Here is a 14,525-nt window from a genome sequence, read left to right on the forward strand (position 1 = left end):
TGTATTTAATGGTTGCACGAAACTTCATCTTAATAAATAATTTGCTGACAGTCGAGCGTCTGGATTTTTCCAAAGGTTGTATTAATGCCCGTATTTTGTTTTTTGTTTGCTTGTTTCTTTATCAAAATCCTTTTCCTGCCGACATATATTCAAAATACATAAAACGAAAGCAATTCCGCGATATTTCGATTTATTAATAAATCATTATCAAGACACTGTAAAATGACAATTCTTAAAGTAAAGCTTACTTTGAGAATTGTCATTATGTTACCTTCTCTTGAGTTTTATTTTAAGTTTAAGACATGCATATATTCGGAATTGCTTTCATTTTATTGTTCTTTTTGTTCTTTGTTTTTTTTTTTCCAAACCTGCCTTAAGAAAAATAAAGTCTTGCCGACCTAGCAAATAAAAAAATTAAAAGACTCCGATATGTATTTTATTCAACGGGTTGTTGCCATAGGATCGGTCACGGGAACCCTTTTGACGGTGATGATGGCGAGGTTATGTAGCATGTTGGCTTGTATGTTGTTAGAGTTCTAATTTTTGTTGTTAATTTTCTTTTTCATTGTTTTTCTTATTTTAGGGCAGTTGAATTTATCTATTCTAAACTCTAAGGTACATACTTATTATTTTAATTAATTCGTACTTCAATCGAAAATAACTGACGATGCAAACATAAAAAAGAAAATGTATATACAAAACGTGATAAAGATGCGCCAAAAAAACAAAAATAAATTCATATCACGTTCTTTTAGCCATGTATCAAACCCCTAACTTACTAATTTTTGGATTTCGGCTACAATACGTAGATAGAACCTACTAGCCAGTTGTTTTTGTTCTGTTAAGCATGCATGAAACACCCAAATTGTTATTTTTGTCATATGTTTTATGTTTGTATAATTGGAAAGTTAATAATTAATAAAATATTTATTTTTAATTAAAAAACTAGAAATAAAAGGAGGCAACTTAGTCCCCAGACTTTTCTACGGTTAAGATATTCTGAAATAACCCTGGTCCAGGATTTTGATTGGAAGCGCGTTTTGAAAAGAAACGGCAAATTGGACAGGGCTAGTCGTTAGCCCGTGGAAATATCCACGGGTTCGTCCGCCCTTTTTATACCGCATTGCGTGCGTCTCACTACTTGCGTAGCTAAGCAACCATTTTGCGTGGCGGACAGACGTATACGGGTATTACAATATAGACTAGCCAGGAAACGCGGCGTCGAAACACCGTGGTAAGCCAAAGTCAATGTGTGACCCGACGTTGAACACTCTGTGGAGCGTTTAGTAAGAGCCGTAAACTGTGCCACACGGTCAGGTGGAGCGCTTTAGTACAGATATACAGTATGTCGTAAATTAATTGAATCGCATACACCATTATAGTCATGCGACTATAACATATTTTTCACAAAATATTCCCCGCAACGACAGCTGAAATAAAAACACAGTTTACAAACCGCTGTTACTCCATCATAGCAAAAACAACAGTCTGTTGTTAACACTGGGCTAACCGCTTAGTATAGTTAAACAGACTGCATAGCTGTATAGGCGTAATACCCCTTTCCAAAAAGACTTTATTGCAACTTCGGTTTTAATGAAAACACAGGAAACAGCTCATTAACATCAACAGTCATTTTATTTGCAAAAAAAGTTTTCAGGAAAAAATAATAAAAGATGTAGCTACCTAGCTAACTGCATTAATAGCATAACACTTTTTTGTTTAAGAATATTGTTGTAGCCAAACTGCATTTTTATACTCTCACTTTATAGCCAAAGGTAGCTAAATGGCCACAACCTCAACACAAAAATAAATGGTGGGTAGGATAAAAAGCTCTTTACCATACAGAATAATAATAAGTAAGGCTCTAGCTAGCTAGCTAGCTAGCCTCCAAAATCTTCGTTCCTAGCCAAAAATCCTAAAACTGGTGCGTTTAAGATCTGTACGTTTCTAAAAACATGACAATATATTTATCTTAACATTTTAGAACATACAAAAAAACCAATATTACGAAAATAAAGAGCTTATAGAAGACAAAAAGGTGAAACAGCCTTACATACAGCGCTGAACTGACTACCATTACTTTAAAAAATAATAAGTAAGGCTCTAGCTAGCTAGCTAGCTAGCCTCCAAAATCTTCGTTCCTAGCCAAAAATCCTAAAACTGGTGCGTTTAAGATCTGTACGTTTCTAAAAACATGACAATATATTTATCTTAACATTTTAGAACATACAAAAAAACCAATATTACGAAAATAAAAAGCTTATAGAAGACAAAAAGGTGAAACAGCCTTACAAACAGCGCTGAACTGACTACCATTACTTTAAAAAACAAAAATGGCAATCATGTTTCTTCGTCAGCATGCCCAGGCCGCGAAAGTCTTGGATTGTTTTTTCAAACAATCAAGCGTTTTGATTGGTGTATTATGTGCGAGCGGTCAAAACAAAGTCAGTAAAACTATCAGTAAACTGTCCCATTTGTTTTCTGTAGCTTCTGAGCGAAAACGGCGATTCAGGTCACGGGGGTAATTATTATTAAAAATGGTGTATTAAAATAATGCATTCATTTTCCTCGCTAAATTTATTGTTCTTAAATTAAAATAATTCAATTAATTAAAGAATTGAATTAATTTTTAGGATTTATTTTAATCAATAATTTGATTTGCGATTAAACAACGACCAACCTCGTCCCCAGGCCCACTTTTCTCTTTCTGACAATCTCGGACGGCGAGAAGAAATAACCCTGGGCCACACTGGTCAGTTCTAAGATCTGATTGGTTTCTTAAGTTTCCGTTTATTATGAAGATAAATTGATTTATGCGCAAAAAATTGAATAATAACAGAAAAACAATAATGGCGGCTAAGTTTATGTGCGAAAGGGACGTTGGAATGTTTATGTTCTGGTGGACTGAATTTATTTTTGCGAAAAATAAAATATTTGGCATTGTTAGTATAGCTTAATATCCAAACAAAATTAAATAGCTTTTAGTTGTACTCAGAGACTGTTAAAGTAAGCTTCTGTTTTTTTTGCAGTGCAGTTGAGGAGGTAGCTACTAGACTAGAAAGCTAGCTATGTTAGCTTTTGTGCACAGAGTGTAGTAAAAAACACAATGAAGGTTTCTTTGAAGGCATGTTAAGCAGCCATCTAGCTAGCTCAAATACAACACAAGGTATATACAGGTATACACAACTAATTCTATTTATCCTGAACAGACCTTCTTTTACACTCTAACTAATATTCTTTCGAGGAAGAAAACATAAACAAAAAAATCATATGCTGTTGATTTGGTTGAAAAAGATTAAAAAACTGGTTAAGATGTTCATACCATTTAATTAACTAAATAGTTATACGCTTAGGCCACCGTCGAAATATGTTTGGTTAGCATCATTTCTAATTACAAAAGTGAGTCGATCGGTCGGTCGGATAAAAATTTTTCCCGAAAAATAACAAAAATACTATATTTCGCAGCCATATTTTGTTATTCGTTTTAAATGTAAGCCAGCTGTATTTTTAGCCTCCGTTTCAAGTTCGATTTTTGTTAGTCAATGTTGTTCCCATGGTTTTCGCTTGGAAAATATAGCACTGAGTAGCGCAGCGCAGTCCCTTATCGAAATAACATTCGAACGTAACAACCGTAATTCGGAGGACCGCTGAAAAGGTAAATGGTGGATTTTGTTACGTGTCGAAGATTGTTTGTGGATTGTTTGGTTTATTTTTCACAAATTTACTCCCCGACTTGACTTTCGCCTTTCAAAGTGAGTCGGTCGGGTGACGCTAACCAATTATATTTTTGAAGGTGGCCTTAATTAAATCGATTTTACAGATTAAATTACAATTTTCCCTGACTGCATGAAATGCAACATCCAATGAAAAGAATTAATTTTATCAATTGGTTTGACCATAGTGGCCATTTAGTTGTAAATGAGTTTCCAGGGACCCGTTTCGTGAAAACCGAAAGTGTAATATGATAAAAAGAAAGATGAAAAAGAAATATATTGAGTTAAAACTTGTTAGGAGATGCTTTTAGGCTGGTCTGATGGGATTAGCATAAAAAATGATTCTGTAATAACTATACTTTTCAAATTTGGGGAATTAAAGCAGGGTGATAAGATTTTTTTTAAAGACAATTATAAATTTTGACCTAACAATTGTAAAATTGTTTAGACAATACAATTTATTTAGGTGTATATGCACGTTACGACAATGGCTTTAAATGCGCTAGGACCCCCTTCGCAGGACCCTTGTTGATAGCAGTACCAACAGGAACTGAAGAGGCTATCCTGGGTAAATAATTTCAATAATAAAATAATAATAAGCATCTTCAGTAATTCTAATCACAAAACCCTCTGAGAATTCTGTGGCTTGGAAGCTAGCTATAGCTAGCTAAAAGTACTTTTACTTTTAACTATAATATGAAATAAAGATAGCTAAAAATCATAATTAAAAAAGTGTATAGCTAGCTAGCTACCTTGGTTTGCACAACGTTTGTAGCTACAAAAGTACGTCTTGGACCTTTGCTAGTTAATTAGCTATAGATGGCTGAAAACTTTAAAATAAATATATATTTAAAATTTGTATGTAGCCAAAAAAGCGAAGGCAACACTGCAATCATGTTTCCTGAAGCAAAAACTCAAAACACTTTAACTAACTTGTTTCTGATTAAAAATAAAACTCTATCCATGATTTGATCCAAGATTGTTTCGCATAAATTATAGCAATACGGTGTTCTCGGCGGTCCGCATGCAATTCTTAACAAAATGACCAAATTTTGAATAATTTATAAATCAGCACGAATCGTGCTGATTTTAACCAGCCTGGCCCAGGGTCATTTCTTCGCGCCGTCTCGGATATCAAAAAAGCGAAAAATTGCCGTGGGAACGAGGTTGAAGAACCCCCTGGTTTCTAAAAATCGCGGAAAGATCAAAGGAATAACAGTAACCCTTTTAAACAGACAGACAGACGGAATACGGCTATTATTATAGAGAAAAGTTATTAGTCTGTGAAAAAATCCACGGGGTCGCCCATCCTTTAAATTAACCCGTTGGAACAAATTGGACAGAAATATACCGCATTTGGTATTGATGCGCATTTTAAAAAATTCGTATTTCCGTTACGGGACACGGCTTTTACGGACACACAGACAGACAGACGACGGCTATTACTAAAGAGATAAAAATTTCGTGTTTTCGTTACGGGACACGGCTTTTCAAACACACAGACAGACAGACGACGGCTATTATTAAAGAGACTAGTCGTTGCCCGTGGTAAAATCCATGGGTTCGCCCGTCCTTTATGCCGTCGCAGCAAAGTGGATAAAAATATATCGCATTTGATATTCGTGTTTCCGTAACATGGTTTTCTAACTTAGCGGGGGGTCCGCGCAGAGACAGACAGACTACGGCTATTATTGTAGAGATTTATTTGATTTCAACCCAAGGTGAAGGAGAGCGTGGAGAGAGAGAGTAAAAAATAGTGCACAAAAAAACGTAATAATAAGGCTAGCAAATCTGATAAATTAAAGGAAATGTTGTTTTTATACTTTTATTTCAAATAGTTTGTCAAAAGTGAGGTAGCATGTCCACCAACCAGGTTGTAATGTTAAAAAGGTGCAAAATTGGTACGTTAACCTAAACATCCGTTTTATAATATCGTGTATATCAACTTTCGAGATTAAGCTAGCGAGATTTAACCCTATTTTACTGGCACAATTAATTTATGATGATTGAATGATGCTTTCAAAGTTTTCGGAATATATAACTATGTCAAGAATAAGTTATTGGTGTCTCTGAAAACACCTAAATTGAGGAACTCAGGCACTACGATTAAAGGTCAAATTTTTTGAGTCTATTTCACTAATTTAGTCTAAAAACCTAAAAGTTTCAAAGTATTATTTCAATACTTACTAAAGCTGTAAGACTTTTACATTGAACGAAAAGTATGTTGTTGTTTTTGCTGTCAACGCCAAAAATTCCAATGGGTATGCGGTTAGGAATAATTTTAAAAAAATTACAAAGTTTTCCACCTTGAAAAACAATTGGAGGCTTATCTTAGAGTGGGGGCTTATTTCGGAGTGGGGGCTTTTCTTAGAGTGGGGTTTATTAATTCAATTCACGTTATATATTTTGATATACACGTATTTTTTTAATAAGAAACCTGTTTATAAGAAACTAGATGCCGAGACATCAGAATAATTAAGAAACTCACCATTACTCTTCTTAGCTACTTTTTTAAAAAATTTTTTGCTGTTTTTTTAACGCAATATTTGTCAATTTGCTTTCATTTGAGAATCGAACGGAAAAATTAAAAACCCAATAAAAAAAACTTTCAGTACTGAAAACAGAAAAAAAGTTAAGAAACATCGAGTTCCAGGGACTTTCACAGGTTTCTTTTAAAAAATCTACAATATAGGTCTTAATTGGTCATTTATATATGGTGTGGTTTGGGCATCAGTAGCTGAGTCAGTAGAGCATTAAACGCATGCCCAGGTTTTGGATTCAACCTCTAAAATAGGTTATCTTCTAGTTGGATAAAAACTGCGAAGGTTTCTGTAGCTCAAGTGAGAGGTTTAAGCACTCAAGAACACCTTTGTGTTTCTTCCTTGAAAAAACTGACAAGGTATATCCTTTGAATATAGTAAGGCTAATCACATAGGTTACTCACAAGTTTACACAAATTTTCAAAAAAATATCTTCGTACAGTATGCTATATACTGGGTATAGCAAGTGTCTTTTATTTGTCCATGAAACTTTTGTATATGCATAATATTATGTGGTAGCTACGTTTTTCATAATCCATGCTCAGAAGTCTAACAGCTTAAAAAATTAATAAGAAGACATAACTTCTGAAAAACACTAGCTTAGATAACAACTGGTTAACCAATACTTAGCAACTAAGAGAAAGTATCAATGCGTCTGAAAAAGCAAAAACCTTGTAGCTAGCTAGCCAGCTATGTTGTCGCTGATAAGTATGAGAACTTTACACAAACTTGACACAAGCTTAACTTTTTAAAACCTTTTTGTAGTGGTTTATATTAATGCAATAAGTGTAAAAATGCTTGAACAACAATACAAAACTTCTCCAAACACCTTTAACTTAGTTCTCCAACTACCTAGCCAACATACATCACTATCACTTTTCGCTCGCCATTTCACGATTGAAATTCAGCTAAAACAAGGGTGCCTTCATCAGCTTTTCACAAAGCTAACTGGCCAGCAAAATTTTTTGTTTTTTGATTTTGCTTCGAAAACTTCGCTTTGCCAAAAAGTAGAAACAGTTCCTACTTTTTAGCGGCAAAACATTTCCCTGTAAACTTTTAACCAGTCAGAACGCAATCTTTAGTGTTTATTTTAAAAAAAGTGTTATTGGAAAGAATTCAAAATAACTGTCTGGTTTTTAATTTCGAAAAGAGTGCTTTAATTCAGTATTTTAAATTTGCCGCGTTTATTTTAATTTGAGGAGTTGGCCCACGCCTGGCGAAAACATTTAGACGTGGATCAATACAACCAAAAATAATGGTTAGCTGTCACTATAGTGACTGGTGATGCTTTTACTACAATTTTTGCTAGTTTCAAAAATGAGTGACGTATCAGTTGGTCGAACAGTTTAAGAAGCATCAGAAGTATTCTGCCAACGGTTGTCATAAGAAGGATTCATAAAATGTCCTTTTATCCAGCATGAATGAAAAAAATAGCAACAGAGTTTGAAGGCTTGTGGAAGGAAACCCAACACAGGCTCGAACAATTATACAAGAGTGTCTAAAATAGTTAAAAATGAATTTCGTGACTACTGACTAAATAGAAGGTTCTGTTTACTTGAACCTCGGATAGCTTGAACATTCGTTAACTCGATTCATTTTTAACCCCCTTGAGCTAATTCTTTGGCCAACTGAAGACTAGATAAATGTCTTTTTTTTTTTAGTTTTTATTAACTCCTGGTGTAACATAAATAGATAATGTTGTCTGACAAGCAAAATCTCCTTTTTCATTAAATAGGGCTATTAACGGAAGTTTCGTTTAACACAAATGTTCGCCAAATCAAACTATATTCCTCGGTTCATTGGAGGTTCTAGTTACCATGATTTAACTGTATTTCTATTTGAAAAACGTATTATATATAAAGAAGAAACAGAAAATGTCAGCAAAACAACAATTATATTATGAACGTTTACTCACTGCTAAATTGAATTTTGCTTAGCTGTTTTTCTTTGATGAGAGTTGTCAAAGTCTTTTAACAATGCCCACACAAAACAACTCGACACTCCCTTTTTCATTTAATAACGTATCCACCGACATCAAGTCTAGCTTACTTTGTTTATCATTTTTTGTGGGCAGAGGGTTTGAGCCAATATAAGATCGCTTTTTTCGATTTGTTGCCGGTGTTACTGTGTACGACTACAGGTGTCTCAATCTCTGAAATGTCTGACTGTGTTTCTGGAAATACATCAAAACCTTAGAGCAGATACGTTACTGCTTGTTGTACTATTTATTATTGCGTCCTTAAAGCAAAAAATTGGTTATGCAGTTTGTACTTTGATGTATCTGAGGAACCTCTTCCGCTTCGATAAGAGTTTTTTATTCATTTTAAGTATCTAGTTATGCCATCCCGCAAGTTTTTCAACCTTCGTTTGAGGTCATCAACTATAAATGTAAAAGTAAATACTTAGTACATACAATTCTCATATATAGTATCAAAGAATACGGCATTACCTAAAAGCTAACTAGCTACCAATGTTTCTGTATAAGTTGCAAGGGAAATTAAAAGTTAGACAGCTTGCTCTTTAATAATAGCTGCCTTCTGTCTGTTTCTGCGCAAAAAGGTACCGCACGTAGCGAGACAAACGAAATTCAGTAAATAAAAGACGGGCGAAACCGTGGTTTTATCCATGAGCCGCCGACTAGTATGTGATATTAGTCAAATCCAATAAACCTTTGCCTTCAAATAGCCATAGAGGTGACTATAAATAAGGAGTTTACCATTGTTATTAAATCTTAAGAAAATTTCATTCTATGCGCTTTTTTTCTTTTTTTAAATCTTTGAAGATCGACATGAGGTATCCCACAAATCCTCATATATTTTACTTCGACAAGAAGTTCAACATCTATTTCTTTATCATGGTCAAAACTAGGCAAGTCAGTAATGTTGATTTAACTTCAGTATACAAAATATCTGAGTTTAATTTTGCTTTTGGAGCATAAAATATATTTTATTAGTTGATTAAAATTTTTTGTGTGTAGAGATTGGTCAAAATAAAATTTTTGCGCAAGAGTTTGCTTCGTCCGCAAAGAAAGTTGAAATTGCTTGAAAATCACGTTATTCGTGGTTCTGCGAAATTTTTTACGGTTGATAAAAATGAAGATATTTTCTTTGTACTTTGATAACTTTAGCGCAAAAGTTTCTTCCGCAAATACTTAGACAACCCAAAATTTACAATACCCTGAAAAGTCAAGTTTCTATCATAGTATATAAACTGCATTTTTAAGCCACAACTCTTTTTAAAATACACACAATACATCAAAAAAAAATATTTTACATGTAGTAAGACATTTACATATACTAATACGTTAAAAACAGTCGCAACTGAATGTCCTTGAAGTCGATCTTGAAAATTCTATTTACAGATCTTCTTGTAAAGTTGATGATTCAAATAATTAGTACAATGAATCAAACAGTTCTAATATTTTGTTATTTCAGCAATGAAAATTACAACGTCTGAAATTTCAGTTTTTTAGCATTTAAAATTCCCTCCTTTTGCTCAAGATTTGCTGATGATACATGTACCGAAATAGAAAGATAACATTTTCAATAAATGGTTGCGATTTTGAATTAAAAATTCAAAATCAGATTGGGATATGCCCGTGTAAAAAAATACAATCAGGATGTGAGTTGGATAGTCCTGTTTTTAGCAGCTACAACCAAACAGCCACAACGAAGAAACCTGACTATAATAAAAGAAAGTACACCGTTTACTTTAAAAATGTAGAATATTTTATTTTTGTTTCTGTCGAATTACATTATGAAGCATGGCTGCTGTCCAATATATGACGTTCCCTTTTGGGCGGTCTTTTTTTATCTTTCAAATGATTCATTTTCGGGAAAAAATTGCTTGATCTTTAAGGTAATTTAAAACTGAAAAATATAAAATATTGTGTATATTTTAAAGTTTCTCTTGGGAATCAGAACAGTAAAATGCGATCAATAACTTAAATTAGGTAATTACTTTCAACTTAACTACCTTTTTAAAAAGTAAACATAGCCAAGTTTATTTGTTTGTTGGTTATATATCAAAAAGTGAGCAGAAAACAGCAACTATAGAGAATATATTAAACACAACTGTATCTGACTTAGGAATGAATAGTTTGGTAAGGTACCACCAACCATAGTAAATGAAAACCCTGTTCTTTCATTTGATTGTTTAGCTTGTATGTTTTAATTTTGGTGTTTTTAACTTGTTACTAACAAATAAATTTGGTGTTCTAATTACGTGTAGCTACTTTTTAGATTTCTCTCCAACGGAAAGGGGTATTACTTTTCATATTCGGATGGTATATTATAAGCAGTAAGTTTTTATTGATAACGTTGTTTGAGGACATCGGAGTTCTATAGTCTGTGTCTACAATCATTGGCAAAACACTTCTGTATGATGATAGGGAAAAATTAATATTTCAAAAATCCGTTACGTCATTATAGCTTGTGTCTAGCTCATTAATATCAGCTCTACAGAGACTGATTTGCTTTATCATAGTCCAATGTATTTCACACGAGCTTCGTCTAATAAACGACCTTATGAAGGAATCAAATTTAAAGGCAGTTAGACCAGCACCAGAAAGGAACGAATCTTTGCCAGTTACAGTAACACTTGGTTTAACTCTAAGTCAGCTTGTGATATTGGTAAGTGAACACCTTTTAAATATACACGGTTGTATGATAACTGACTCGGTTAAGTACCCGTCTTTCGAGTTTAAGGTGATAAGAAATAAATTTTCTGGTATATCTTGAAGTAAAAAATATCATTTATTGACGTTTTATGTTACACTCTGTGTACTTAAAAGTGTACTTAAGAATAGCAAATACCCTATCTTGTTCTCTACCATATATAATATCTACCATATGTAATTTCCAATAAATTTCAGGATGCTAAGAACCAAATTCTTACAACAAACAACTACATTCGACAGGTAATAGCTAACCTTTGTTTAAACAACGAAAAAGTTTTCATGGAAAGAACATTTTTGTTTATTTTATTGTCGTATATACTTCCTGTGGTAGCCTCTTTGTTTATTTACGCAATATTCCGACAAACAAAAGACATATTTAAATATTGAGTTTTTGTTACTGTGCTGTATAGCTTTGATTTAGAGTTGAATTTAGTTTTTTGAATTTAGCTTTTTGTGTTACCCGTATTTTTTATTTTTTTGTGAAGGTATGGCATAATCCTTACTTGAAATGGAATACAAGTGACTATGGTGGTGTAAAAACAGTCAATTTAAAACCTGAAAACATTTGGTTACCTGATATTACACTCTATAATAAGTAAGTCACAAAAAATATTTTGAGGTGACTTACTTTGAAAATATATCTAGTTTGTTCTGAGTCAGATTCTTTTTAAGATAAGGGTAGATTTTATATATATATATAAAAAATCAAATAACTGTAACAATTCAATAAAAAGAGGTGAGAGAGGGGAGTGACGGTAGATCGCGCAACGCGGTTTTTTCTAACTGATTCTATCAGATTGCATACTTTTGCCAATCACAACTTTAATTTTATTATTTTCTGCTAACAGGCGCATAAAATGCACGAAATATCGATGCGGTAAACATGCACGTCAGCTAAAACTCTGAGGAACAGTGAACCTGTTCATAATGAACATCTTCAACTCGTTACTTTCAATTACCTCCCAACAATAATTAAGGAGTCAACATTCTCTTATACTAGATATTGTTTTTCATTTCTTGCAGTGCCGAAGGGGATAATGATTTTGGTGGATCAATGGATAAACTGTCCACACGTGTCATTGTTCACCACACTGGTAAAAATGTTTGGTTATCACCTGCCATGATTCAATCTAAATGCCAGATTGATATTACGCATTTTCCATTTGATACGCAGAGGTGTCTGCTTAAATTTGGATCATGGACTTATGATGGATACAGATTGGACCTGCAGTCAGAATGTAAGGTTTTTTATTATCAAGCTTCTATGATATTATAAACCAAAATCTTTTTCTAAAATACCCAGTTAGATTACATAGTTTCACTTCATGCAAAACAATAGAAATTAGTCAACGATTACAGGCTAGTTATATTAATTTTTTTCGTATTCACAACATTTGGGATATTTAGGTTCTTTAACTAGTGTCAAAAATCCGATTAGGCATGAACTTAATAACCACAAAACTTGTGACTTTCCTTAATAGACCCAAACAGGTTTCCATTATTTTACTTTGTAATTTATACAATGAAACAACAAGAAAAGCATTACTACCTTATAGCACCTTTGGCTGATCTTAGTAAATATACACCAAATGCTGAATGGACTTTGGTAAACATGACAGCTAGTCGAAATGTTGTTGAATACATTTGTTGTCCAGAACCATATATTGATATTACCTATACAATAACAATCAAAAGACGTTCACTGTTTTATCTGATCAACTTGATTATACCTTTGGTGTTGATATCAGCTCTTGCTTGTATGACATTTCTCGTTCCATTTGAATCAGGTAAGAGATCAGTGTTAAATTTCAATCAATAATAGAGAATGGCGTGTGTTTACCTTTAAGATCTAAAAACATATAGAGAAGAAAAAAATTGTAGCGTTAAACATTGTATGTCCAATATTTTATAGGTGAAAGAGTCTCACTATCTATAACGGTGCTGCTATCTATGACTGTTTTTATGTTGCTTGTTCAAGAGATGATTCCTCCAACGTCTGACACTGTTCCACTTGTTGCCAAGTTCTATACAGCCTCTATGGTGGAGATGGGTGTCAGCGTTGTAATTGCATGTTATAATCTCCATTTATATTTCATTGACCCACAATTTTATGAAATGCCAAACTGGATGAGAAAATTGGTTTTAGGTATTGTGAATTTGGTTTCAAACTTTTGTTATTTAGTCACTAATTTTGAAATGTCGGTTGCCACTACAACATATTTTCTTAGTAAAATTTAATGTTCTATTGAAAGGCAAAAATCCTGGATTACAACTACGTGTTATAGGATTCTTCAAAATTCTGGATAGTATCAATATAGTAGCTGTTGGGTACTCCGTGATAATATTTAGACGGTTGATTAAATGTATAATTAGATACTCAAAGAAAGAGTATTACTTATTTTTCTTTTTCGTTTTTAAGTACTCACGTTGACAATTAGGATTCCCGAGTCTTTGATTTCAATCAAGCTTTCTTTCCAGTGTCGCTCGGTAAAAATAAGAGATTTTCAGACACTTCATGTTATCTAAATTAAGCCGGGAATTATACCAACCACATCGAAAATGTGTTAATCAAATCTATGGTGTGTGGTTATATATATATATATATATATCCCACTTAAAATGTTCAATTGGGTAGGAGTTATTCCATTGGTATGAGTCCCATTTTGATAACAACTTTAAATTAGCAAATATAATGAATAAGGCTTCAGTTGTGTTTGAGGGTAATAAGTACGCAATATTGTGCTCTCATTTTACACCACGAACGACATAATGTTTCATGATGTTGTCGTAGGTAAACTTTCGAATTGGGTTGGAGTTAAAACAACTAAAGAGCTAGAATCTTCACTTGATCATTACAATCAGCAGAACAATGACGCCATGTCACAAACGTCAACATCAACACTTCGACGCTTGGAAGAAATCATGGATTTTGAAACTGAAGAAAACTATTTCCAATGGGAGTATGAATCCGAAGAAGAAAAAACAACATTCATGCATAAAGAGCCGAAACGCTTTCTGTTTGCTAGACAAGCTTCTGTCCAGAGTTTAAAAGATCCAGTACGCATTAAGTCATGCAATAAACACAACAATAATCACATTACTGGCAACTTAGCCAATCCAAATACAGCACGCAAAAATGGATTAGGCATGCGATTGGATCATTTAAGTGAAAGTAATAACAATTTAGTAAAATTAGTAAGACAACTCACAAATCAATGCAATGAAAAGATTATAGAAGAAAAGAAAAAGCGAGATCGATTGGAATGGCGACAAGCGGCAAGAACTTTCGATAAATTATTTCTTTATCTCTTTATGGCAGTGTTTGTTATTACAACTGTATGGGTTTTTGCTGAAGCACCAGAATACGTGCCTTGACGCCATGAACGTTTATTAAATGTCCCCTATGTATTTGAATAATGAATAATGAATTATTTTTCTGCTAAATTAAATCAGACAAATCCCAGCCGCTACATTGATTCGTTTTTGTGACTTTTTGATGAAGGCTGAGAGAACTCTACTCCAGCAAATGTGTAGGAAATGTGTTATTTACAGTTTCTGCGATGTTAGCATGATGAAACAATCAACGCGAGCTCT

The 14,525-nt window shown here is 33.4% G+C and overlaps 1 protein-coding gene across 1 annotated transcript; it reads left to right on the top strand.

Annotated features, from left to right (window-relative positions):
• Positions 1-10,606: 10,606 nt before the first annotated feature.
• On the top strand, positions 10,607-14,419 carry LOC130640926 (neuronal acetylcholine receptor subunit alpha-10-like). The gene is made up of 7 exons (XM_057447536.1): positions 10,607-10,884; positions 11,127-11,171; positions 11,417-11,526; positions 11,955-12,169; positions 12,488-12,718; positions 12,844-13,077; positions 13,723-14,419. Exons 1-7 carry the CDS (start codon positions 10,780-10,782, stop codon positions 14,304-14,306), a joined length of 1,524 nt encoding a protein of 507 aa, XP_057303519.1. The 5' UTR covers positions 10,607-10,779; the 3' UTR covers positions 14,307-14,419.
• The last annotated feature ends 106 nt before the right edge of the window (positions 14,420-14,525 follow it).

The sequence above is a fragment of the Hydractinia symbiolongicarpus genome, chromosome 4, assembly GCF_029227915.1.
Source record: "Hydractinia symbiolongicarpus strain clone_291-10 chromosome 4, HSymV2.1, whole genome shotgun sequence".
Lineage (NCBI taxonomy): Eukaryota > Metazoa > Cnidaria > Hydrozoa > Anthoathecata > Hydractiniidae > Hydractinia > Hydractinia symbiolongicarpus.

Coding starts and splice junctions, on each gene's coding strand:
- LOC130640926 (XM_057447536.1), top strand. CDS start 10,780: ATGAAGGAATCAAATTTAAAGGCAGTTAGACCAGCACCAGAAAGGAAC. Junction 11,527..11,954: donor GATATTACACTCTATAATAA/GTAAGTCACAAA, acceptor CATTTCTTGCAG/TGCCGAAGGGGATAATGATT. Junction 12,170..12,487: donor ATTGGACCTGCAGTCAGAAT/GTAAGGTTTTTT, acceptor ACTACCTTATAG/CACCTTTGGCTGATCTTAGT.